The sequence below is a fragment of the Temnothorax nylanderi genome, unplaced genomic scaffold, assembly GCF_030848795.1.
Source record: "Temnothorax nylanderi isolate EJ_2023f unplaced genomic scaffold, tnyl_v1.0 TNYL_tig0001_pilon, whole genome shotgun sequence".
Classification (NCBI taxonomy): Eukaryota; Metazoa; Arthropoda; class Insecta; order Hymenoptera; family Formicidae; genus Temnothorax; species Temnothorax nylanderi.
In genome coordinates, this window is record NW_027249063.1 from 2,826,033 (window position 1) to 2,852,000 (window position 25,968).

The 25,968-nt window shown below is 44.8% G+C and overlaps 4 protein-coding genes across 6 annotated transcripts; 1 reads left to right on the forward strand and 3 right to left on the reverse strand.

The window, feature by feature from the left end:
• The first annotated feature begins 59 nt into the window (after positions 1–59).
• LOC139777439 (dymeclin) lies at positions 60–7,947 on the forward strand. 2 transcript variants are annotated; one of them, XM_071714974.1, is made up of 13 exons: positions 60–206; positions 796–1,098; positions 1,183–1,380; positions 1,479–1,723; positions 1,794–2,009; positions 2,112–2,293; positions 2,382–2,507; positions 2,573–2,686; positions 2,763–3,056; positions 3,142–3,324; positions 3,431–3,547; positions 3,630–3,846; positions 7,244–7,947. In XM_071714974.1, the coding sequence occupies exons 2-12, from the start codon at positions 812–814 to the stop codon at positions 3,795–3,797; spliced, it is 2,130 nt and encodes a 709-aa protein (XP_071571075.1). In that variant the 5' UTR covers positions 60–206; positions 796–811; the 3' UTR covers positions 3,798–3,846; positions 7,244–7,947. The 2 variants fall into 2 exon arrangements, with proteins under 2 accessions (XP_071571075.1, XP_071570994.1); XM_071714893.1 differs by lacking the exon at positions 7,244–7,947 and having other exon boundaries at positions 3,630–4,737.
• Positions 5,027–22,109, reverse strand: Cals (calsyntenin 1). The gene is made up of 4 exons (XM_071714780.1): positions 21,629–22,109; positions 17,103–17,382; positions 13,446–14,257; positions 5,027–12,504 (listed from the first exon to the last, which is right to left on the reverse strand). The coding sequence occupies exons 1-4, from the start codon at positions 21,750–21,752 to the stop codon at positions 10,847–10,849; spliced, it is 2,874 nt and encodes a 957-aa protein (XP_071570881.1). The 5' UTR covers positions 21,753–22,109; the 3' UTR covers positions 5,027–10,846.
• A 413-nt stretch (positions 22,110–22,522) lies between these two features.
• Positions 22,523–25,203, reverse strand: LOC139777545 (acyl-coenzyme A diphosphatase NUDT19). 2 transcript variants are annotated; one of them, XM_071715083.1, is made up of 6 exons: positions 25,101–25,203; positions 24,280–24,421; positions 23,632–23,968; positions 23,324–23,559; positions 23,097–23,249; positions 22,523–22,996 (listed from the first exon to the last, which is right to left on the reverse strand). In XM_071715083.1, exons 2-6 carry the CDS (start codon positions 24,361–24,363, stop codon positions 22,715–22,717), a joined length of 1,092 nt encoding a protein of 363 aa, XP_071571184.1. In that variant the 5' UTR covers positions 24,364–24,421; positions 25,101–25,203; the 3' UTR covers positions 22,523–22,714. The 2 variants fall into 2 exon arrangements, with proteins under 2 accessions (XP_071571184.1, XP_071571268.1); XM_071715167.1 differs by lacking the exon at positions 25,101–25,203 and adding an exon at positions 24,842–25,005.
• Sdhaf3 (Succinate dehydrogenase assembly factor 3) lies at positions 24,572–25,729 on the reverse strand. The gene is made up of 2 exons (XM_071715427.1): positions 25,340–25,729; positions 24,572–25,211 (listed from the first exon to the last, which is right to left on the reverse strand). The coding sequence occupies exons 1-2, from the start codon at positions 25,514–25,516 to the stop codon at positions 25,032–25,034; spliced, it is 357 nt and encodes a 118-aa protein (XP_071571528.1). The 5' UTR covers positions 25,517–25,729; the 3' UTR covers positions 24,572–25,031.
• Between the last annotated feature and the right edge of the window lie 239 nt (positions 25,730–25,968).

A 25,968-nucleotide genomic window follows, 5' to 3' on the forward strand; every position in this document is an offset into this window, starting at 1 on the left:
GTTTGAAGGCGGGAAGATATAGTTGAACGAGATATTCGCGCGGTTTTTGCCTGCCGGTATGGCAGGTTCGCTCCGAGGCGATGACGAAGACGATGACCGACCGTGTCGATACAGCTGGTGCCTGGTGCGGCTGGTGCCAGTGTTGGGCCAGTGTGGAACTTTTTGCTGTCCATGCGTGATGTGTGAGTCAACTGACCAGTAATTTTGTAAGTGCGCTTTATTTCCACGCGTGAACGGCGTGAAACGCATTGTCCGAAGTGACAGGAGGCTGTGTTTGCGAATTACCGACGAAGTAACAGGTTAATCGAGCGGTTCTCGATGTGCCGAGTGACGTTTGGAGGTTATTTTAGCTCGCCCGACCGCCCGACCCGTCGCGTCGCGGCGTTTACGTTTACGCGAGAATTGCGAGATAACGTTCCGGCTGTCGCGACAAAAGCTGTAACATCGAAGCACGATTCTGCAAACGCTAAACGAATAATTAGAATATTCACGGTCGATTGTACGTGTTGATTCGCTCGTGCCAAGTCGTCGTCGTCATGCTGGACTGTCAATGTATTCTTGATTGTGCTATCTTCGCAAAGAAAGCAATTTTCGTATTTACATCGCCGCCGACGGTGCAAAGAGTAATCTTTAAGTCGCCAGAAAGTCAGCCGTTCGATATTATTTAACATATAACATCATCAGTTTTATTGTACATGCGCGTAAATAAATGAAATGACTTTATTTGCACATGCATAATGCGAGAGACAGATTCTCTTAATGGATATTAGGAGCAGTTGTCTCATTCATTTTCAGAAGATTAATAAGGGCAATGGGTGCTACGCCGAGTCGCTATGAAGATCTTTCCAAGAACGTGCACCTGGGAAGATTCTGCGGGAAGCAGAGTATACCTCCGAATGATCCATTCTGGAGTACGTTTCTCTCTTATAACATACGACCACCCATTACGAGGAACGATCAGATAGAACTGGATTCGCGGTTAGACTCGTCGTGCCAACAGTTGCTGGTTAATAATTTGGTTACCGGCAACTTTGGTACCCTGATACAAATAGCTCTGATACGCATCAACGAGCTGCTAGCGCCTGTACAAAATCAGAAGTGAGCATGCGTTACTTTATTAATACGTCATAATTAGTTGTAATACTAAATGAATTTAAAACATCTTTGTTTTGTTATTTGCAGTATAATATCGGCATGGCAAACATACAATGCATTGTTTGCTGTGAGATGTATTTTGAAGTACCTCATTGAGATCGTTGGTGAAGAACAGATGCTAAATCACATTGAAGCACCGCAAACGACAAGCGAAGCACTTCCTACTTATAGATTGGCATTTTTTATCGAAGCACTGATAGAACTCATTACAGATGTACCTTTATGGTAAGTGAAGAAAATATATTGTATGTAACAGTGTATGTTTTTAAAAGTGCATACCGTGTGCGTTAGTATATCTAATAAATATATCTACTTTTTTATAGTGAATTTACATACGTTGTTCACTTGGAGGCGATTAATTGTTTACTTGTGCTGCTCTCGGTGCAATTATTTTCTCAAACTGCGGCCGAATACAGCACAGTGTATAGGATAGCGATGCACGTGCATCTGAACCAACATGCAACTACTATGGTGTGTACGCTGTTGCATAATTTTATCCAACAGGAACACGCTCCCCCAGGATTACTGACACAGCAGTCCGGGGGCAGTATTGTATTCAGTATTGCTGGTAAATATAACGATATCACAAAACGCGAACGGTCTATTTTACAAAACGTTAATATAAAGCATTATTTCAGCCGGATTGTGGAACGTAATAAGAATGGGCATAGGCAGCGGTTCGAAAAATGTACAGGTTGCACATAACGGCACTGCTGAGGAAGAAGAGAAAAAACGCGATACGGAAACTCCGCTCGCTAGTCAATCTCTATTACTTCTATTGGTTCTGACGAATCACTGTACCGCTACACAGAATCCATATAGAAACGCGCTTTTCTCTTTTATAGATATGCAAGGTGAGCATCGGGCTGATCTGATTTAATTACGAAAATTCTGATATGAATTATTATTATTATTAACATTGCATATATCAAATAAAAATATATTTTTTATTATAGAAGATCATACTATATCGCAAGGAAACGCAGCTGATACTTTCAAATTTAATCTAAATAAATTATATAATACCATTTGTAAGATACCAAATACAGACGAAGTCACGCTTCTGCTCTACATGCTTTTACATAGAAACTCGAGTGTGAAACAGGACATAATGAGAAGGCCTGATATACAACTACTGGCAAGTGTTATTAAAGCTCACATTTTTCTTTGACTTTAATTACTTCTAATATTTAATAATTGAACAGCATTGAAACGTTTGTTTACAGGTAACTCCAATACTACAAATATTATATCATGCGCCAAACAACACATCCCATCATATTTATATGTCTCTCATCATCTTGCTAATTTTAAGTGAAGATGAAACGTTTAACAAACGAATACATGAAATTGTAAGTATCAATATTTTCTTTAATTCTGTAATGATGATTATAATAATTGTCATTTTTTTTTCAAGATACTTAAAAGTGTAACATGGTACACTGAGAGATCCATAAGCGAAATATCATTAGGTGGTCTTTTAATCCTTGTTGTGATTCGCACCATACAATATAATATGTTTAAAATGAGAGTACGTGTGATATTTCGTATATATTGATATGAATTCGTACATTTACAAAATGCAATATTCTTTTTATCATTATTAGGATAAATATCTTCATACAAACTGTTTGGCAGCCCTAGCAAACATGTCTGCGCAGTTCACATCTTTACACCCTTACGTTAGTCAGAGGTTGTTAAGTCTGTTTGAAACTCTTGCAAAAAAGCATGCACGGTTAGAAGCAAGAATTCTAGAGCAAACACAGTCGACAACTCTTCCTGCCAGTGGTAGTATTGTTCTTAGTACGCATGTTGAAACGACTATTAATGTAACAGTTAGTAAAAGTAATAAAAAAAAGACCGAGACTTCCGCTGTTTCTACTGTTACAACCGAAGATTTGGTAAGATATATGAACGAGTCATGTTTTCTGTTTGTTACTTATTAAGTAAAATATGTATATATATATATATATTTTTTTTTTTTAGATTCAAGACTTGACTATACTTGAGGAGGTCTTACGGATGGTGCTAGAAATTATAAATAGTTGTTTAACACATAGACTCGCGCACAATCCGAATTTAATTTACACTCTCCTGTACAAAAAGGATGTCTTTCAACCATTTAGAACACATTCTGCTTTCCAAGATATTATACAAAATATTGAGTCTGTAAGTTTCCACTTTTAAATTATGAATAGTCAGCATTTTCATATTTCAATATATTATACTTAAATTGATATGTAATAATCGAAATTTTTTGAAACATAATTTTTAGGTAATTAATTTTTTCTCTTATAAATTGGAACAAAAAGATCAATCACAATTAGGCGTTAGTCAAGTATTAGCTACTATACGACAAGGAACTTTAGAATGGCCAAGGGATCGTTTACGAGTATGTAGAAATTATTACAGATCATTACAATTTGTTTACTCTTATTATGAAAATTTTTATGAAATATGTGTACTGTTTATAGAAATTCCCAGAATTAAAGTTCAAGTATGTAGAAGAAGAACAACCAGAGGAATTCTTCATTCCTTATGTGTGGAGTGTCGTTTGTCAAGGAGCATTGTTACATTGGAATGCGGAGAACATAAAATTATTTTCTCCCAATAATGGCGAAGCAACCATCATTGTTTGCTGATACTGAGATGAGGCGTGCATTCTGCTATAAATATTCAAAGCGATAACAGGTTAATATTTAAAACTATAAGTTTGCAATAGAAATATTCACAAAACCAAAAGATGTTTTTTTTTTAATGGATTAAGATGGAAATTTAAGAACTAAAAGAAAAATGAAAATATATACAGCAGAGTACCTATAATGTATGGCATCGAATATATCTACTGCGTGATGAAGTATACCTTTTATAACGAGGATACATCGTCTAAAACGAAACTTTCTTAATCATGTCATTTTCTTGTATAATTTAATACTTATGAAATCGCAAACAAATTGAATTTAATATAATTTTTTCATTCTCATGTTACATTTTATGGGATAAGAAACTCATAACAGATACTTTATATCCATGAAAATCAGATTTTGTAACTTTTCTGCAATTTTGTGTTTATGTATAAATGACATATACCATGTCAAAATAAGTGCAGTTACTGCACGTCGATGGGACTGGTTAAAGTTATTGTAATGTTTTGCATTATAAACGTTGTTACAAGGGACAATGTAATTTTATGTTATTAAAGATATCTACTAATATATGCATGAGAAGTTACAATCTCCACAAATAATATAATTTACAAATGCCCGTATAACTTCGAAACTAAATTTTCTTTTGTAATCTCGTAACTAAATATATATACCAATTGAAAATATTTTTTAATACAAAAATATGAAATTATCGAGGCTTTAGTGAAATTATATCTAGTAGACCAATCAAAGTAGCATGCAATTTCGGTTTTGATCTGCAATATATTTGTAAATAATTATCGAGAAAATTGAGTTTCTACTTGTTTATTTAATTTAAAACATCGCAACATAATATTTGTATAGTTCTATTACGCTGTATATCTGCAAATAATTTTTATTTAATATGTACATCAATAAAAACTTTGATATTTATAAATGCCACGTCTCGCTTCTTCAAACACTTGTTTAACGTGATATGGACGTAAATTCACGGGAATAGGACGTAGATTCTGGTACAAATATGAAAGGACGACATATAGGTGAGAATGGAAATAATACAATATTCCATTTTTAACCGGCAGGTCATTTAAAAATCGCACGCAAGAATAGCCTATTTAAAAATACTCGAGAGATATAGTTGATCTTCCTTGAAGTCCTTTTCAAATCAGCTGGAAATTTATCAATTACGGTGACCTGCCGGCTACGTAATGGTCAATTCGCCCATGTCGAATGTACATCTTTATTAAACAAATACAGTTGACGTCTTAATGTTATTTATAATGTCGTTATAGATAGTATTTCATTTTTCCTAGCCTGTGCAGCGTGTATATGCGGCCGCGCGTGATTTTTTGTGTCGTGTACGTGTGTGTATAGTTAATATACTATTGCTAATATACTTCTCATTTTTTGTCTTGAACGATCTTTCAGTTTGCAGAGTTAACAAGATAATTTGACGTTTCTGTGCGTCGCGGTGCAGACGCGCCGAGTAACTCAGTGTGTCACGTTAAAATTAAAGACTCGTTTAAAGTCATAAACATTGCCTTAGCCATACGTCACGTTACGGCTCGAAACGTGTGTGCTTAGCGTACAGATAGTATTTTTTTTCTTTTAATTATTTATTTATTCATAATAATTAAATTCCTTAACTGTAATATACTATACCGTTACTTAATCTTATTAGTTAACACACAATCAATCTGCGATGGGAGGGAATTTAGTCGGCACGTAACGATATTCCGCGTTACGGCCTAACTAATCAGTAGTTGATTATTTCACTCATTACAACTGTCATCGCGCAGTTAATTTTTTTATTGTTAACATCCGATCGTATCGTTACTACGCGCTACTCCTCCACCTTACTTTTTCTTTTCTTTCTTTTTTTTTTTTTAGAGAGTGTCGCATACAACGAGAAATAACAACGAGGTCCTGGAGCGATCGCTCGGTATTTTATGAGAAATACGTAATACATGTAATACACGCTCTACATGTTTTTTCATGCCTTGGATGCAAGGATGCACTTTTTAGCTTATTCGATTCCAATATTCTCCGGGAATATGGAAAAATGAATCAGTCGGAATATACACAGCAATCTCATTAATGAATTTCCTGTTCTCAATATGGATTTCGTTCTACTGAAAACTACTCGGTACATCAATTATAACCGGGGCGCTCTTGTAAAACACACGGACAAAAAGTTCGATCAAGTTTCGTTCGCGTGGGAAGGAATTTTGCCGCATTGCCTGAATCGTGCGGCGTGAATCGTCGCAAGACTAACGTCTATCTCTTTTATATTTCTCATTCGACGTTTCGAAAGGAGACGGCGAGCTGAAAAACGAACGATCAGATGAATGGCACGAGGCGTTCGCTCCGCGAAGCGTTATAATTTCTCGATCTACACGCGCGCGTGATCGCGCGTTTATACATGCACGTTTTTCACTGTCGTCGCACCGGGATAGGTGTGTGTGTGTGTGTGTGTATATATATATATATGTGAGATTGTGTATGTGTAAAAGTCGATACGCGTCGGTGGCGGCGGGCGTGTAATATGCGCTGAAGAGAATGCCTCTCGCCTCGTCGTGATAAATGAGAGGAGGTCCTCCCCTCGGAAATTCGGAAGATAAGATTTGACGTGTTACAGCCCCTCCGACTTATCCGAGCTCCTTCGTTCTTCCCTTAAGAGATCCAAAATATTTCCTCTGACCGTGCGCGCGTGTGTGTGTGTGTGTGTGTGTGTGTGTGTGTGTGTGTGTGTGTGTGTGTGTATTCGTGTATGTGTATAAGTGAGACGAAGATGGGGGAGGAGTATATATGTATATTTATATACGTAAACATACATACATACGTACACGGGGGTATCTGTGCATATGTATACGTACACGCTCTAGCTGCCTACAAAATACAATGATACATTACAAATTCATATTTTTCCCTCTGTTTCCTTTACTCTTCCCTCTTTACCCCTTTACATCGTCATCATTTGCAAACAGCTTAGATATATTTTATATATATATTTATATATATATATATTATATAATATCTAGTTGGTTTTTTGTTCTCTGCGCAGTTCCTTCATTTCCCGTTTAATTGAGTGATTAAGTACATCTTTAGAGCGGATGCGCGCACCCGATTAGGTTCACGTTGCGAATCATTTCTCGTTTCATTGATTTCCCGATTTCTCGGTCAAAAGAGACTTTTGGCCTCCCGATATCTCGCTCGGAATAACAAAAGAGTTGTTCGCAAGCGCATGGGCGCTCCCTTATTTCACCGCGTTCGGATTATGAGCATCTTATCACCGCACGCATTTTTTTTCTTGCATAATATTAAATCACGTACACGCAGAGGCAGCTTGAGTTTTATGTAACTTAAGCCACATGTTGCTGCTGATTTTGAATTATTTATGTACCAAGATCAAAGATGTTTTTTACATGAGCAAATATTTTCAGGAACGAAGCGAAGCTTCCGAGTGGCGAATCTTTCAAGCGATAAGAATAGAGGGGGAGACGATACCAACTTGAGGAACTGTTTCGCGTAAATAAGGGAAGAATGCACCATGCGCGTACACGAGCTCGTCGGGTAAAGTTACTTTCTGCGAGATACCCTTTTTCCCACCGATTTTCACGCGCTCTTCTGACTTCGTTACATCGACATCGCGTGATGCACCCGATGGGAGCGCACACGTTGTTTATTTACGATGTCGCGTGTACGATGATCAAATGAAATAGGAGAATCCCAAGTATCTCCCGAACTGTATAATTCACCGTGCACTTATGCTGCTTATGCTCGAGGATTAAGCATACAAACGCGTGTGTACACATTTACGTAAGCTAATTTAGACACACTCATGAAGGCCAGATCCTTTCTTGACTTCGATCCTCGTGAGAATCTCCATGCGGGGAGGCCGTCGCGAGTGCCTCGGCTGATTTTGTTGATTACCTTCTCACCGTGTTTACGATTGTTATAAAATACGAGATTACGTTACGATAAGATTCGCGTTGCAATGTAATAAAATCGCGTTTAGGAGAAAACACTAGGAAAAGGAAAGACAGTACAAAAGCAAGCGTACACACCGGTATTTTATGTATATAAGTGTATATATAATATGCGATCTCTGGTGTTATCAGAAACAGATAAACGATCATGTCACGTCTCTGTTTGTCTTTATTTATTTATTTTCTTCTTTCCGGTAGTCGTCGAACTCCGCTTTCTCGTTTAGAGCAATCCGAATTCTCGATCGAAGTATCTGCTTTCGCGCGAGTCGGAGAGATGCGTAAGAGAGGGTGCGTATTGGTAAACCCTCCTCGGGAACGGAGATGGGAAAAAAAAGAAACCTATCCCCCGAGAACGAGAAAGAAACCCTTACGAAGTCGCGACGTTTCGCGATCGCGGACCGCTCGTTGACGAAGCGAAGCTTCCCAAAAAACGTTTCCGACGAATCCCTTATAAAAATGATATGATATGCTCGTTGGAAAAATAAATTGTTCATTATAGTTCCCTATATGAATATAGATATATCCGTACGCGAGTTCTTCGGTACTGATGGTGCCTCCGCATTCGTACGATTCGGTATAATTCTAGATTTATGCCAACACAGAGGCACACATATACACGAGAATCCGTTCATTATTTCGCGGCGATAACGGATGCGCAGCCGTCGTGTCACCATTTCGATGAAAGAGCGAGAGAAAGAGAGAGAGAGAGAGTTTAATGTACCCTACGATGGGATCATTGCACGTGTGTGACGCGTTTTCCGACACAGGACCATCGACAGGTATTGTGCGTCGAGGCCCGTGACAGCCCGCCGGACGACAGCGCGTCGCCCGGAAACGACGCCCAGCGAGAGCGCGTCCGACCCTTAACTCCTAACAGCTGTAAATGTCTAAAATACAACCAGAACTTTTCGCCATAACGCGGTTTCGGGCAGCGATACAAAAGCTAAAACCGCGTTTCGCGCAGCGAGTTTACCGTGCACTCGAGGAAGCTACGGTATCGCGAGAAGTATCCTAATAACAATACAGGGCGGATACCCGTCGACGGCAATACCGCGACGAGAAGAAAACGAAGGGGGAAAAAAAGGAAACGCAGCTTGAGATTCACTGTTAAAGCATACAATACGAATTCAACGTACTACTTGCTTAAAAGGCACGTAAAAGCATCAGTTTTCTCTCTGTGAAAAGAGCGATTGCACGATACGACACGCGTCGGGGAGATTAACAGGAGAAGCACGCTCGATGGCTTTCCCAGCCGCTGCGCATTACTTTAGAATAATCGTCTACTACTCGAGACGAGACTCTCGCCACGGAATAATGAATGGACGCTGATATATGTATACATATGTAGAGCACGTGCGTGTCGCGCGCGCATAAACCGCGTACCGGTTAACTGCCGTTAATTCGTCAAACGCTTATAGGAAAACTAAGACAACCTCGAACGAGGAGTGAATAATCCACCCTCTAACAATAAGCCGATCCTTCATGTGTCAAGTAATTTTAATTAATTAGAAATGAATATTTATACCGGATCAAATTACGTGACGCATGAAGCGTCTGCTCGCGTGCAGATTGTCCCCCTCGCCGAATATTTCATGTCCTCCGAGCGTTCACGAACTAACGGCCGGCGGAACCGTCGTTTTTTAACGCGCAGCTTCTGTGTGTGACACGCTTATACACGGATATGGTGCTGTACCGATTATCTTAAATGTTGAAGCACTAGCATGAAATGCGTGGTAATGTCCTCACTCATCTTCTGCAAATCGATCAGGAAGGAACATCGTGCAAAGAAAGAAAATGATCAAAGGCGTAACGACTTAAAAAATAAACGTGTAAAATTGGGCAAGCATCGTATGGCCCAGGCTCAGCCCGATTCACGTGCTACACCGAAGCGAATAGCTTTCAGCATATCTTCGTATCTACCACGCGCGTTTTGCCGCCGGTTTAATTAGTTCATCTCGTACCGCGAGCGCTTTTGATCAAAATACGAAAGACACAATTATATTGCGAAAGATTTACATTCATGAGATCAAATGGACCTTAGATAAGAAAGTTTAGTCGAGAAGACGAGGAAGAATAGTCAGCTCAGCACTGTTTCGCATTTAAAACTACGCTACCGGGCCGTCCTGCCTACAGTAAGAATAATAGAAATAATAATAATAATAAACAACTTTCGATAAAATGGCTGGATATTGCCGCAGCGATTAGTCATAATAAAATAGCGATAACCGTATATAGATTAAAAAGAAGGAAAGATAGTTAGGAGTATAAAAAAAAAGAGTTCCCTTGTCCTACTACTACCAATGATGAGTCAAGAATATAAATTAAGAACTGCCGTAAATATTCCCGTCGGAAATATTCCCGGCGGGACTTTAAGTATCTCTTGCGTGTATCTCCGATTCTACCAAACATCAACGACGTGTGTTCGTAGGTAGAAAGAGTTTCAACTATATTCGATAAAGCGTCCCGCACTCTAGATTTTTCCTGACGCTTAAGACGAGTACTAACTGAATGCCGTTTTATATCGTTACCTCATCGATTATATCGACGTCATCTACGAGAGAGGATGAGGGGGGACGGATAATACGATAACGCTCTCGCGCAGTAAAGGGGAATAATAATCGTTTAGAGAATCGATCGAGCGATGGAGCGGCTTAAAACGTTAAATCTTATTACTCTATATATTCTGGAGATTCGAAAGCGTAATAAATATTCTAATCCCTTAACGACGCGTCCGTGATATCTGATGCACGAGGAGAGAACTTCGCGAAATCGATCTTTCGGACGCAAGTCGCGTTCGACGAGAGACATCCGTATACGATAATCCGAAACTCTTTACTCCCGCAGATTAAATTCGCAAAGCCGCCGATAGCTGCGCGAGAGATCTTCAACGTGAAATACTCCCGAGACGTGCTCGAGACCAGCATCACGCGGGCGCGCGCGGCGAGAAGAAACGATATATGGAAAAATTTTGCGGGAAGTGGCACGCGGCCAGTACTCCTCTTAGTACGCGAAGAAAGAGGGTTGTGTGAATGCTCAGTGTAAAGATAATAGGGTGATTTAAACGTCACGATGATCCCATTCCAGATCGTGCGGCGAGGTGTGACGGCGGTGTCGGCCGTTGCTGAGGTCGCAATCGTTCTCGCAGTCGGAGCTGTCAAGGTCATCGTCCCGGAACGAGGCGTCCTCGGAATCAGAGCTGCCGGAGTCGTCCACATCCTCGTCCCGCTGGCTCTGGTGATGCTGGTCGTGTTCCGTCAACCTGTCCATCGGATTCACGGTGATGGCGAGGCCCGAATCGTCCCAGGCCATCTCCGTCTCGGCAGCGAGCTCGTCACCGGCGGATCGTCGTCGTTTGGCCGCCCCACGTACCCGCGCAGCGCCCACCACTGCCATCAGCAGCAGGAAGCCGATGCAAGCGGCAGCGACGATGGTTACGGCATGGCTACCGCCGGTGCCACCGACGGTTCTGCTGCCTTCATGAAGCGCGGCCGTAGCGTATTCCTCCGTTAGATCGGCATGGTGCGGCGAGAGCTGTGCGTGACCCGGTGCCGGCTCGATTATTCTGGCGATGGGCGGTTCTCCGGGCGTCGTGTGCGGCAGAACGGTCGTCTTCTCCTTAGGATGAATCACAGCCAGCGTTTGCACGTATTCGTTGCTGGCGAAGCGGCCGCTCAACTCGGAACAAGTGAGTTTGAAGACGCGATCGAGGTAATAAGCCGGCTTGCGGTTCGTGTACATGATGAGACGGATGAGTTGCTGATAGTTGTAGGGCGAGTCCGCGCCAGAGAGAACGACGCCGTCTCGGTCAACACGAGCGGAGATGTCGTGGAATGCGAGCAAGGCGTCACCGGGTAATCCCAAGCTCTCGTGATCGGGGTTAAGGCTCGGATAAACACTGACGGCGCAGGCGTCCAATCGGGCGGCTGATCCGGCGGTGACGCGCGCGTCAGGGAACACTCGTACTCCCAGCCGGAAATCAGCGTATTCTCGAGCCACGTAACCGGTGCCGTTGACGGTGATGCCCGGTCGCGGAGGCGGTAGCACGGTGACGTAGGACTGCACGGTCGGTACCGGTAGAGGCGTGTTCTCGCTACCTTCGCAGACGATCGTTGTGTCGAGACGGAAGTTACGGCGACCGGGCGTCGGGAAACGTCGAGTATTGGAGTAGCCGATACGACGCAAAAGGGTCTCAACGTTCGTGCGGTTGTCGCCATCGATGCGCACCTCAGTCATATCAGAATTGGTCAGCAGTTGAGTACCCGGTTGCAACAAGTCCATCGGTGGCACGTGAATGCCCTCTTGGCAGCGTCGCAGGCACGAGAGTACTTCTGGTTGCTCGTTTCGGCCGACTAGGACGGACAGGCCGGCGAGATAGCCGCGGAAATGGTGTTTGGTCTTATTCTCGGACCCCTGCCAGCACGCCCCGACCACAAGGGTAGTATTGACACCCTTGGCCGGGTGCAAGGGCCAATCGTCGATGACTTCGGGGTTCTTCTCGTCGGCGCGCCACTCCTCGCCGTCCACGTACAGGTTGACACGCGGGAAGTCTACCTGGATCGCGTAATGATGCCACTTATCGTCGCATACCTGGCCGAGCTTCCAACGCCATTCGGCGGCACGGAAGATGTTGGGATCGCCCTCGGAGAAGTCGCGTCGCAGCAGCAAAATCAATCTGCAGTTCCTTACGAACAAGGCGTAATGGTGTCTATTCATCTCTGTAATTGAAACGGTACGGCGTTAGTTGCGCCTTTCGTGACGCCGCTGCGCGTAATAAAGTACAGAGACGCGCGACGGCATTAAGGAGAGATTTAACGCGAAAGGGTAGAGCCGGAGTAGCAGGACGAGGGAGAGAGAACGTTTATAACCGAGGATTACACGTCGCCCATGGAGACCGGTCGGTATTTAGAAAGATTTGTATTTCAGACCGGGTAGATAGGTAGGATATTTGAGTTGAACTCTTCGCGAGGGCAGGCGAGCGTACAAGCGCGAGCGACGACCTATATAAACGCGCACGACCTGATTTCTTGCCAAAATTCATTCCGCGCAAGGATTAAGCCGCTTTGTTCGAAACTTCACGATAATACCCCGGCGTTTCCGCAGAGTGAACGTGTATATTTTAACGCTTGAGCGCGTGCACTCCCGGCGGCGCGTAATGTATTCTGCTAGATCGACGAACATCGCTTGACATTGGAACGACCGGTGAGCTTATCAGCTGTCTAAAATGATTATTGTCTCTTTCAGGTATAAAGGGAAATGAAAATTATAAAGTTTATAGCCCATTTCCTTGTTTTCCCGCTATAAAGCCAATCAGAGGATAATAGTGAGCGTGATAAATATGGAACATAACGTTAGAGTTAATCTTTATGATATTCGACACTAAAAAAATTGAAAATTTAATATCAAGCAAATTCTTTGTACAATTATTTTCTTTGTCAACAAATTCTTGTTGCTCTTATCGATGGGCATCTTCTGTTTATAAGCAGAAGATGCTTATATCGATAAGAATAACAAAAACAAAATATTAAATGAATACGAAACAATCTGATAAAATAACGTTGAAAAATAATATTGTAATGCAAAGTGATAAATTGTTTTTAATGTTAAAATATCGCGACGCCGCTAAAACAGTGAGTTTCAACGTTACGTGAAAACTTACTGTGATCGTCGGCAGCGCACAAAATGTGCTCCTTGACATGCGGATCCTGTCGCGGGCGTGGTCGGTGCTTGACCCAGACGCCGATGGTGAACTTCTGCGCCAGACTATGCTCCAGCACGTCGTTCGGCACAATCGCGGCTGAATCCACGCCGTCAAACTCGAAGATCTCGTCAGCTTCTCTACCTTCATCTCTGGAAAGTGTAGCCGTCCAGGAGGTTGTGGGCCCGGGGGTAGGCAGCAGGTCCACGCTGTCGCGCGAGGCACCGCACAGTTTCCGCTGGCTGCGAACCCCGTAAGTATCGCGATCACAACCCTTGCCGATGTGGTCGGTGGCCAAAGTCAGGGTGGCGCGCACGTTGCGCAGGATGCAGGGAGCGTCGCAGAGGTCAAGCCGCGCCGAGGGAAGCAGAGGCTGCGACCCGACGCCGGCGGCGTAATCTACTCTCTCGGGAATGCCTCGCCATCCAGGAGCGCACACGCGATTCACCTTGACCGTCACCATCGCCGGCGCCGACTGTTTCATGCCGCAGTCATAAGCGACCACGCTGAGTATGTAGTTGTGCGAGCGTTCGTAGTCCAGGGGCTCGGTGTTGCGGATGGCACCCTCGTTGTCGATGATGAACGGCTGATCGGCGGTGAGGATCTCGTACTTGCAGACATCGCCGAATTTCGGCGTACAGTCACGATCGGACGCCTCGACGCGGACCACCTCCTCGTAGAGGCGACCCTCGTCCACGGTGCTAACATAGGCCGGTTGGAGGAACTGCGGCGCGTACTCGTTGACGTCAACCACAGTAATATGAACCGTGGCGCTGAAATAAGATTGAAGTGTGCACGTTCAGCTCAAGGTCTCTTTACTCTCCTACGGAGATAACGACGTGTCGCAGAAACGTGCGGATATGCGATATGACGAATAGTCTAGAATGCCTAGATTCTTCGAATTCTTACGTACCTACATATCTCTCCGTTTACACACTCGCAATTTATATCAATATATTTTCACGGTTATATTTTGTCGGAAATCTGTGCAATTTTTCGATAAGCTTCAGTTAGAATTAAAAAATCGGAATTACGCAGATGCGCCATGCCGTAACGCGGAATGTAAAAATGTTTACTTCCAGCTACCAGAAAGATTATTTCGACTATTCCCAGAACGGATTACAACCATAGAATTTCCATTATAATCTCCATGATGAATTTAAAAGAGCTTATTTCCCAAGCTAATAAAGGTTACTTTAATAACTTTCGCATCAAGATAATTAGCTATTTCACGCTACCATAGATACGCTTACCTTGGTAATGGATTTAATTGTAATGGTTTTTCGAATTAGCGATAATTTATACACGTTAAAGTGGCGCACAGTGTAGGAAACTACATCTATTTTAATATTTCCGTGTTGTCACAACGGAGGAATGCATTTTATGCCGTAAACCCGTTGGGAAGGGATTTAAAAGAATTACAGTCAAGCAAATACTGTCGATATACTTAATGTAAAACATTTATGTGACAGTGTCCGCTCGGAGCAATATCGGAAATTTAATACGCGGCGTACAACGGAAAAGTCAATAATGCGATACCGCAGAGACCGTACGTGCGAGAGAAAAGGGTTGAATTTCGACTCGGAATTGTTTCGTTACCGAAAACACACGCATTCAAACAGCGACCCGTTCGAGTTACGCACTCAGAATCTATTTACGTTTGAAATTTTAGACACGGCAAAATCAATGCGCCGAAAATCCGCCAAACGCGTCGTGCAATAATAATAAATAATCGGGGTAACCCCGCTAGCACGCGCCACATTGGCCTGCCTCGACTCTTCCATATTAATGTCATAATAACGTGTCGGACGCATGTATATACATTCGATATCCTAATTAGAAATTACGACGTGTATTATCGATGGTTTGAGGCACGCGATATCAATCGATCGCGTAATTCGTTCGACCATCGCGCTGCAGCAAAATTTGTAACATCGTTTGCCGCTTTGTATGAAAAATTCACCGCCAAATCTTTTATATATATAAAAGCGTCGTATGTTGTGCACGTATATACGAGATGTTTCACTATTGATCTGCCATTCGTTGGCGGCGATTCGGCGAAGTGAGACAGATTCCGAGCCGGAAACAGCACGAACATCGCGCGTTAGTTTTTCACAGTAAATTAACCCTTGCAGTTGTTTTCCTGTTTACCCTAATTTTAACCAAATACTGCCAAATTTACCGCATTGTTACCTAATTGTTACCGACTTTATGTTTTTGACGCGCGAAATTGAACATTTTATAAATTGACTGTTTTTACAATCGTGATTTAAATTGTATACTCGCGTAATATAAATACGAAATCATTTGTACGCGCGCGATTATAAATATGAATTTTTGCGATTCTCTAACAAAAGCCAAAGTCGCGTGTTTCATCAATGTCTCTCTTCCTCTACTGTGTCATAACTCTTTGTCTTTCCCCCTCGGGTCTACAATACATTTTATTAGCTGTCGCGATCGCGAGCGTAAAAGTTTCATTCCAAGGGACGTGTATAACATTTATCGAGGCGAAAGATCGGGAGCAAACGCGAACGGACGCGAGGGAATAGTCAGCAGTTATCGTTTCAGACGGGCGTGAAATCGCACAACCTCGTAATGAGAAAATTTGCGCACTCAGACTGGGAGTTATTTCCTCATTTGGCTGACACACCGTTGTGACTGTGGCGTCGTGCGCGACGCGCCAGCCGAAAAAATTGGCATTGTGCTGGCGCGACGTGCGATCCAATGACCCATATTTGCGCGAAATGACTTATCACGGATTTTAACTACAGATAAATACAGGGTAAGACGATATATTTCCGATATATCACGTCATAAAACACGCTTCTTTTTAGATACCGGAGCGCATAATGATATAATCTGCGACGATAACGTGAAAGGACGCGTGTAATTTAGGCTTACGTTATTGGACGCACATAAAGTTTAAATTACGAATGTAACGGACGTAAACATATAAAATGGAATAGTTGATTTCTTGACTGTAACAAACATATCATATTTCTGTTTCCCTTGCTACGATAAATGTAACAAATATAATAAATTTCGTCCAAGTATTTTCTGTTATGCAACGTGCCCGCTAATTGATGTTTTTTTTTATTAAAATATACCCGGAATGTAGTACAATATATTTCCAGGAAGTAAAAAGTTGAGCTATTTTAATAACATCCATAGATGTATATTATCTCGTAGCCTTTGTTATCTAAATGTTTTTAACAAAAGTTTACTTCCAGTTATCTAAGTATGCAGGTAGAAAAAAGATAACTACGATGTATGAAGAAAAGTCTGACGAGGTGGAAGTGTACATTTCTACTTAGCTGTTATCTGAGCGCCGAGAGCATCATACGATAGCGAACTTTTTTCACAGCTAAAGCAGTCGCGTGTTGAAGCGGCCGGGCTGACTCTCGCAATTATAAACTTAGGTATAGTTCTTCCGTATCGTCCATTCCGCTCTACTTTCGTCAAGTTTACTTTATCTCGAGATGGAGTTTCCACGAATGAACGCACGTTACGGAATCGCGCCGCTACATTTATAACAAGAGGAATGAAAATTTCGCGCGACCGCTCGAGCAAAGTGCGAGGATTGTAACCCCGTGTAAAATGCAGACGTGTAAAACGTACTTTTCTGATTGCGCTCCGTTGCAGCCGACCGCGGCGATGTCGAACTTGTAATTACGGCGTTTTTCGCAGTTCAGGACCCGGAACGCCCGCAGCTCGGCCATCCCCTTCTCCTTCAGGATGATCTCGAACGGCGCCTCGCCGTGGTGCTTGTTCGCGATGCGGAAGGAGCAAACTTTCGTTCCCAGGGCGCGAATCTGCGGCGTGACCTCGACCAGAGTTTCATTCTCCTTGACCAGGCCGTGATATCCGCTCTCGAGGCTCTCCAGATCCAGTCGTGGAGCTGCGGAAACACGTGTATGCGATTGATCAGCCACCGCCGCCGACGTCACCTCGTTTGCTGCGGAGGCGAAAAAGGACCGCCTCCTCAGTTTCCGGTTACGCTATTTCTAACGGGGAGTCGCTAGAGTAACCGAAGCTCCTCGCGTTACTCGTCGGGAACCTTCGATTCGTTTTTCAAACCGTTTTTTTTTTTCCGAGAAGATGAATAGCCCGATTTCGCCAACTCTATCTTTCGAAACGAGCGGCATTCGGACTATCCGGAGTGAGAATCTACGGTCCCTCGTTAAACACGTTAACGGGGATTCGAAAAATCGGCATTAAGGTCAATTCGCGCATGAATTTACATAGTGGTATAAGCGTATCACCAATAAAACGCTCGGCACACACTGCTATATTGTTCTGTGATGATCCTGTTGGACGTTTTATTGATAGAGACGCTCTCGCGCTGTGTGTTTACCGCCGTTATGTAAATTCCCGCGCTTCAGTGATGCAGATTCTGAAATCACTGCCATTTTTAACGAAGCGTTAAAAATTAATGGACGAATTCAGCGTCGGTTGGGAAAATTCAGTTAACGTACGTTCGAGAAAAGTCAGTAAAATTCACCTTTACCTCCTCCTTCGCCTCCTCTTTCTCCTCCCCTCTCCCATCCGCATATAACAAGCGAACTTTTTAATTAAGCACTGAAAAATATTTGGCGCGGGTTACGCGGTTTTAACATAGGGAGAAAAAGGATTCGAAATTTGGTAAAAAATGGGTTAAGTGAAATTAAAAGATGCAGCAGCTCGTTAACTCCGTTGTCAACTTCTTCAACATACGGATAATGAGAAAAGCGTTAAACAACTGTAGCGTAAGGAGAAGAGGAGCGTTCGTTCTCGTTTATGTTCGCAACAGTGGCTCATAATTATGCTGTTAATTGCTAACACTGGCATTTTGAGCCGGTAGTCAACAACTAATATCCTCCACGTAAGTTTCTCGACACTGGTGTGAGTGGTGTGACCCAGAATCACCAGATTACATTTGACGGACAGATTCTGCGACCAGTTGCGAGTGGATTTTTCCTTGACGGAGATTTGAAAGAATTTCTTCGAGTTTAAGCAAGTTTAAGTTAAAATAAAGCAAATATTTTAGAAACGATCAATAATACTTTATCTCTAAATCCAGATTTTTATATGTCGTTTGATGTTATGTGAAGCTATCTTTAACAAAAATTTAAAAGATAAAATCTTATTAATTTTTAAATGTTGAAGTGAGACATTTTATTCTCTTTTATACAGCGAAGTGTCAATCTCGATTTTAGTTTTATCAAGAAGTTTATTTATAAATTATTAGACGCGTGAGATATGAGACACCTCGTTAAAAATATTCCGAAAATACTATTACGATAATTGTACCCAAAATTTCAGTGTGAAAATTTAATTTAATGAAATTCGCTATGCTAAACTGGCGATTCATTTAACATCAGATTTCCATATATTTTCGAGATATATAACTTTACGTATACATTTTAAGCCGAATAATTATTATTTATAGGCAGTATCTTTCGATCGCGGAAGTCAATTATGAAACATACGCATATGTTTCTCGATTATCTCGTAATTATCATTAAGCGGCGTCGGACGCGTCAAAGCTGACATTTTCCTTTATAAAAACACGCCTACGAAATAAAATCACGTATACCTAAGTATACCGTAGAATCCTACAATTACATTTTGCTAATAAAAACACGTACGGAGAAGTTTGTACTATCAACATACAAGAATTTGTGCGCCAAGAATGACGTGAAATATCTACACGCGGTTTCTAGCAATAAAATCGACTATTATATGGATAAACTGGATAAACAAATGAAGAAAAAGAATTGTTTGTAATAAAAACTCTTGATACTCGTCGCAGAAACTATAAGACATATTTCAAATACACTTTTCTCATTTAAACTACCAGGTCTACCGCGTGAATAGAGATTGTCATAACGAATGAACATCGAACAGGAAAAGAGATTCTCGCGCTGCGGATGATATCGCTTAATTAACGCCCCGTCTCCCGTGGCAGTGGCAAAAGCTCAATCATCCCTCGATAGAATATTCGGCGCAATCGGCGGGACATCTAATTTCATCGGCCGATAATTACAGGCCCGCTGATCGTTAATTAACTGCTCGTGTGCGAAATATATTTTGACGTGCGCGGCGTATTATCATGTCGGTGCATCGGGGCCGACGACGACGCTAGAATGCATTCAATTATCGCGACATGCGAACCTCGCAATGTGGGCCACGATATCTGTGGCCGCGGAGAAAGTATAATTCAAATATTGTCAATCGCAGCATTCGCAGCGTCGCCGTCGTCACGTATCTCGTCCACGGAGGCGGCCCTTCTAATCTTAGCGGGGTTGGTGATTAGGGATAATTAACGATCCGCCGCCACGCGGGATGCATCCAAATATTTTTAAACCTGCCCGTAACACGATCCCTCTCTCCCTTCTTCTCTCTTTCTCGGGAGATGCGACGGGAATATTAAATTCACGTCACTTTAACTCCGTCAGTCTTCGCTCGAAATCGGTCTAATTTTACCCCGGGACTTCTCTATCTCTCTCTCTCTCTCTCTCACCGTCTCGAATGTGATTCACACCTAGTTCGTTATTCCGACAAGCATGACTAATACCGTCATTCGGTGAACGATCGTAATCGAGCCCCGGCTGATCGCTGGAGGGGTGCGAGCCCCACTCGCGCGCGAAAAGTGCGTTTAATTAAACGGATGGAGTTGCGTAAAACGTAAGGTTTCCGAAATATCGGCGCGAGGCGCGCTGTTTAGCGCGCCGAGTAAAAAGTCGGCGAATAAACAAGGTAGAACCGATGCATAAATAAGGTTTAACGACGTTGGCGACGTACGTACAAATATAAAGAAGCTTGTAAATTGCTGTTAAAGAAACGTACGGAGTGGAACGTGTTGTCGCGCGTATACCGCGGTATAAAGAGACGGATCGATCGTTATTTCTCAGGTATCATTATCGATTCGTTTACCGTCGCGTCTTTTATCGCCATTCATACTTTTGTTTACATCAAGTTCAGGTCCAGGATAGCGTAAAAAAAAGAAACTGCAGTCGATCGCGCCGATCAGATGCGACGCGAGAGAAGAGAGCCGTATTTAACGCGGGCAAAAAAAGTGACGCGGCGCGGCGTCGTCCGTTGTGCCCCTCTTTTCAGCGGCGGGCGACCTCGTGCCGCATCGAAACTCGAAACGTATTTTTCAATGATTTTATTGTCGCTCATACGAACGGGCGAATGAATTTCACCGGCATCGCCGGGATTTTGCATAACACGGTTATTCCCGTCATCCCGCGAATTTGGGCGCGTTAACGCGGCAACGCGCGTCGGCTAAAATCCCGAATTTCTCTCACGGCGCGACGTCGCGTAGAATCAACCGGTACGTCAATTATCCCGGACGGCGACGAAAGATCAGAACGAATTCGTCGCGGCGCGGCGAATCGATTTCAGCCTTTTCGAGACGCGAAAGGTCTTGGGGAAAGCGGAGGATCTTAATCGGAACTTTTCCAGCGTCCCGACACCTTTTTCGTTACGTCACGCGAAGACCCCCGTGAGAGCCGTCGGGGGATATCAACAATCGAGCGCGGTCGGGCCGAATGGTGCGTTTGGAGGGCCGTCGGGGGTCTCTTAATCTCTTAACAGATTCCCCCGCATTTTTCCGTTCTCCCGTTGACCGTTTTCTCGCGGGTGAGAGAGGTTCCGCAGGCGAGAGAGAAATCGCGCGACGGCGGAGGGTTAACAGCCGCCTTTCTTTCCTCGCCCGTTTCGCGCGGCGGTGGCGGCGGAGGTGGCGGCGGCGTCGGCGGCGGCGGTGACGGCGGCATATCGACCGGGTGGGCGCAGTGCAACGTTCAACTCGTCGTACCGTGGCGTATAATACAACGAGAGACGGGACACAGGCACGCACACGGTCAATGGGTTCGCCGTAGCACAGCCTCGACGGGCCGCAGGTGCTGTTATCGCCCGTCGCACCTGCGTGCCGCGCCGCGCCGCACCGCGCCGCGACGTCGTCTCCGACGGCGCCGAGATTCGGGAGGAAGCACGCGCGCGTACGCGATCGCGACGGCGGCGATGCCGGATACGCTCGCGGGACCAGGTAGACGGGTAACGAATGTAGGACACGGCGCGGCGACGGCAGCGGTGGCGGCGAGACCAGGCGAACGCCGGGAGAAAGGGAGAATTGGGAAAAGAGAACCGAGAGTCACCTCCATGATCGAAGAAGCTCGAAGGTGTCGACTCGAAGGCCGCGGCGATGTTCGCGTGGGTGAGCCCGACGCACAGGGCCAGCAGCCCGCAGAGCAGCGCGCCCGTCGTCGCCTGCGGCAGCATATTTCCTCCGCGCCTCCTCGTTCTCGTTCTCCTCCTCGTCGTCGTCGTCGTCGTCGTCGTCGACGTCGTCGTCACGGGATCGTGCTGCCTGGCCGCGCGCGGCGTGGCTTACGAGGCACCGTACTACGCCGACTTCAAACGCGCCTCTCTCGCACTCTCCCCGAGTCCTCGACTCTCTCCTCTCTCGGCGGATCGTAACTCGTAACGTCTCTCACTCGCGCGCGCACTTCGGAGTACACTTCGCTTTTTAAAGGAGCATCGCCGACTGACTGCACGGGACACGGACGGACTCTGTCGCGCGCGCGCTCGCTCACTCGCGGACGGCACACCGCACACACAATCGCGGAGTCAATATTTGAGCGGAATATCGATTCGCCGGAGTCGGGAGAGAAAGAGAGAGTGAGAGAGAGAGAGAGGAGAGCCAGTGCCGATTCTCGCCGCGCTGCTCCGGGGCGGCGCTGCCGCCGTCGGCGCGCGACAGTCGCGACACCTCAAGCCCCGTTCACACGAGATCTCTCCGACGGAACGCGAGCGTTCTGCGCGCACTGCGCAGCTTCCGAGACCCGTGCGATTTATCAAACCTTCCGAATCAACTGGTATTGTCTTTAATGAAGTATCGCGAAAAGTAGCGTAAAAGTCGCGAGTGCTGTAAAGAATTTGTGGGCTTATTTACAAATTTTCAGCCACCATCTTTGAAATGCGTTACGCACCTTGTGTTACATGGTTTAATGGGTTCATGCGCGTTTAGTGAAAACTTTGATGGCAACACGTTCGTGTTTATTGTTAACAATTTATTACGCAGATACAAATGTATATAATTATGTATTACGAAAATATAACAGAGATGATTTATACATGTAATTACCCTTCTTAACAATTCCTTATCGAGTCGCGTTATTTAATATACAAAAACATTCCATTACAGCGACTTTTGTTGTCTCAAACGCTTTCCATTATTCACGCTAGAGCTTATTTCTAGGTTCATCATTTCCGAGCGCTATCTTCGAAATTTTTCCAGGTACCGGGAACACCACGCTATTATCTTCACCATTGTCAGTGAAAATTATGTTGAATCTCGTGTCAAGAAATTCCATTCTATTCTTTACCGAGGTTATCCTCGCAAATTCGTCCATGGTGATCTCCGACTTGTCGATCAACTGTTTCTCCAGCAAGCTAACTTCCTTTGGGTACATCGTGTCTCCAGGTAAGACGTGCACAATGCCATCCTTCATGTGCATGCGCACCTGAAAATATATTTATTGCGACAACGAGATAATATACGTTCTTGCGATTATTCGTGATTTATATATTATATATTAATAGAATAGTATTTAACTTACGTACCGGCAAATACAACTGCATGCCTTCTCTATTGCGTTCCACGGCGATATCCAGGAGATCGTCGATATTTTTAATCTTGGTCAACCTGGCGATCTCGCACTGTTGCGGCGGTGGAAACGTGATGCCCGTTGAGCAAAGCCTTTCCGGAGTGTCCCACTAAATTCGATTTCCAGTGAATTAGTTCTCACGGGAGGTGCGCACTATCGCGACCTATTGTTCAAATATCTCACTTTCAGATCCTCCATTTCCACGGCTTCGTATTCGGCGTGCGGCACGTACGGCATGCAAGTCAAGTAGAAGGCGGTGTCGTACCGTTTGTCGTACACGGTCGTGGGTGTCAACCAATTCCTCCATTCGTGCAGCGCCCATAAATCCGGATGGCACTCCAGTTTCCGGCAGAGATTGAAGAATTCGGTCGCGTCGTTGTGGACCTTGGTCCGCCACGTTCGCAGCTCGTCCTCGGGAACTGAAAGATTACCCGACGAATGTTAATATTCGCGACAAACTGATTTCCCACGATTTCCCTCGATTTACTTACTTGACACGTGCTCGGCCCAGCCGGCGGGAGCACCGCCGTCTTGGTTGCGTCTGCAGATCAGGATTCCGCACTCCTCGAAGGTCTCGCGAATCGCCGTGATTCGCAGCGAGACCTCTCTGAGCAGCTCGTTCTCCCTCGGACGAAAGATCTGCGGTCGCGACGGGGACCTCGGCACCAGAGACACGAGCCTATCGTTGTCCAGGCCGAAGGTAGCGAAGTACTCGCGCCATTTCAGATTGGCGTCAGCTGGGTCCACCGTGCCGCCCGGGAAGACGTACAATCCCGGCATGAAGCTCGACTTCTGATGACGCTTCAGACATAGCAGCTGGTAATTGTGCTGGAAATCATATGTCGCCTGTAGCCTCGTCTAATCCCGCGATGAACGCCTCTCGACAGATATGTCGATAGACGTTAATTAAACGAGCCGCGTGTACACGTCGCGCCTTACAAATCGATACGATCGTAGAGAAAAGGCTTGAAAAAAGTGCGTTGTCGTTAGTGCTGTGTCATCAAGTCGGGTAGTCAAGTTCTTTCTCGTTCTATACGTCACGGAGATGGAGTCGCGAGGTAGAGCGAGAAAATGCCGATCGAGTCTTCGTCAGGCGTACTAAAACGCATACAGTTTGCGTGTAATTTATATGTACTTACGACTGCAGGAGACGCCGCGCGACTGTACGTCTGCCCGTGGCGTGCTGCTAATATCAAACTCGCTGCGTCCTGCCAAGCCTTCATCCTCTCGTGATTTCTGCCGCACGCGAGGTCGAATCACTGCGGATCCACTGGCGAAAATCTAATGAGAAAATCTACTGCCGAATATCGTTATCGAATTAGACCGCGAACGTCGTCACGATAAATTACATCACGCCACGATAATAAAATTCAGTTTTAATCGCGACTCGGCCCATTTAGCGACGGAAGAACCAAAGGAAGAACCTCAATGTTGTCTTGTTTAAACGATCTTTTTATTACGTTTATATTGTGTTTGTATATGGCATTTCCTAATTTTATTTTCTTAATTTTATTACCGTTTATACTTATCGTTAGACACTATTATATATGCCATATTATCGCGAGTTATACCAGCCACTCTGTCACTCTTATCTATCGTTATTGAGTAACAAACCAATATCACTGCAACACTGCAGCTTTGCTTATCATTTTTCCTAATTATTTTCTTAACTTTATTACTATTATATATTTATCGTCCTACACAGACTACACTTCTCCGTTCGCCTTTCGCACTTAATAAGTTCTCTACAGTGTGATCGTCGGGTCGATTTGGGTCGGTGGGGGAAATCGAGTTTATTTGCATTTCACGACACAATAAACACAATTCCCAATCCCAATCGCGCCGAGGATCTCCGGACTCCGGATGGAGTTCCGGGCACGTGGCACGTAGGCTACGTTTTCCCTTGCTTGCCGTCCGGCTTCCCCGTCGCCGCGATCATCAGCTCGTACAGCTGGCACACCTGTTCGTCCCGCAGCTTCACGAGGTCCTCCTCCTTCAGGTATCCCCCGAGCGGCCGTCCCGTATGCGGGCCCCTCAGCCCGAGCTGCTCAGCGAGGGACACCGCGTAATTCTACGGAGAAGGGAAATCGCCAATCGCAACGTCACCGTCACCGTCGGGGCCTCGCTCGCGCAAACATAACCTCGCGTCGCGCGCTCGCACGACGGTCGGCGCGCCTCTAGTTAGTCTAGGTTACTTACGGTCCACTCGTGGAGGAAGACGATCGCCTCGCTCTCCACGCAGTTTTTATGCCTCCGGAACTCGTCGCGGACGTAACCGTCGCCCAGGGGCCGGACCTCGGCCGGCAGGCCGCGATGTAACCTCAAAATCGTCTTGTACAACATCCTGATGCGCTGCACGTGCGTCCGGGAGGCCATGACGCGCGTTACACGCGCTTGCGGACACGGCGCGGTTATATTCGTCGCTTTTCATCGATCCCGCTTTTATTCTATTGTTAATCGTTCGGCCTAACCTCGCTAATTGTCGCGAATCTCGGCTCTCGGCGCGCCGTATCGATCCCCGACGCTGCGGCGCGATTTTTTCGAGGAAATTTTGGCATCCCGTCGGCGAAAACGCCTGGGTGAAAATCGACCGCGACCGGCGCGACCGTCGGCCGTCGGCCAAATCAATTCTAGCAGACACTGTCCGCCGACGTGATATTTTAATGAGTCAGCCGTAGACCTCGCGGATTCTCATGTATTATTTGTAATAACTTAAGCCGGCTTATAAACGAGATTGAACTCGTTATTATTATTGAGAGAGAAAATCCGAATGTTTATCAGTATTTCAGTGACAGACAAGAGCCATGCGTGCATTTATTTAAAAAATC

Coding starts and splice junctions, on each gene's coding strand:
- Cals (XM_071714780.1), bottom strand. CDS start 21,752: ATGCTGCCGCAGGCGACGACGGGCGCGCTGCTCTGCGGGCTGCTGGCC. Junction 14,258..17,102: donor AACGGAGCGCAATCAGAAAA/GTACGTTTTACA, acceptor ATCTTATTTCAG/CGCCACGGTTCATATTACTG. Junction 12,505..13,445: donor GTGCGCTGCCGACGATCACA/GTAAGTTTTCAC, acceptor TTTCAATTACAG/AGATGAATAGACACCATTAC.
- LOC139777545 (XM_071715083.1), bottom strand. CDS start 24,363: ATGAAGGCTTGGCAGGACGCAGCGAGTTTGATATTAGCAGCACGCCAC. Junction 23,250..23,323: donor TGGAAATGGAGGATCTGAAA/GTGAGATATTTG, acceptor AATCGAATTTAG/TGGGACACTCCGGAAAGGCT. Junction 22,997..23,096: donor GCATGCAGTTGTATTTGCCG/GTACGTAAGTTA, acceptor ATATATTTTCAG/GTGCGCATGCACATGAAGGA.
- LOC139777439 (XM_071714974.1), top strand. CDS start 812: ATGGGTGCTACGCCGAGTCGCTATGAAGATCTTTCCAAGAACGTGCAC. Junction 2,010..2,111: donor CTCTTTTATAGATATGCAAG/GTGAGCATCGGG, acceptor TTTTTATTATAG/AAGATCATACTATATCGCAA. Junction 2,508..2,572: donor ACAAACGAATACATGAAATT/GTAAGTATCAAT, acceptor TTTTTTTTCAAG/ATACTTAAAAGTGTAACATG.
- Sdhaf3 (XM_071715427.1), bottom strand. CDS start 25,516: ATGGCCTCCCGGACGCACGTGCAGCGCATCAGGATGTTGTACAAGACG. Junction 25,212..25,339: donor TCTTCCTCCACGAGTGGACC/GTAAGTAACCTA, acceptor CCTTCTCCGTAG/AATTACGCGGTGTCCCTCGC.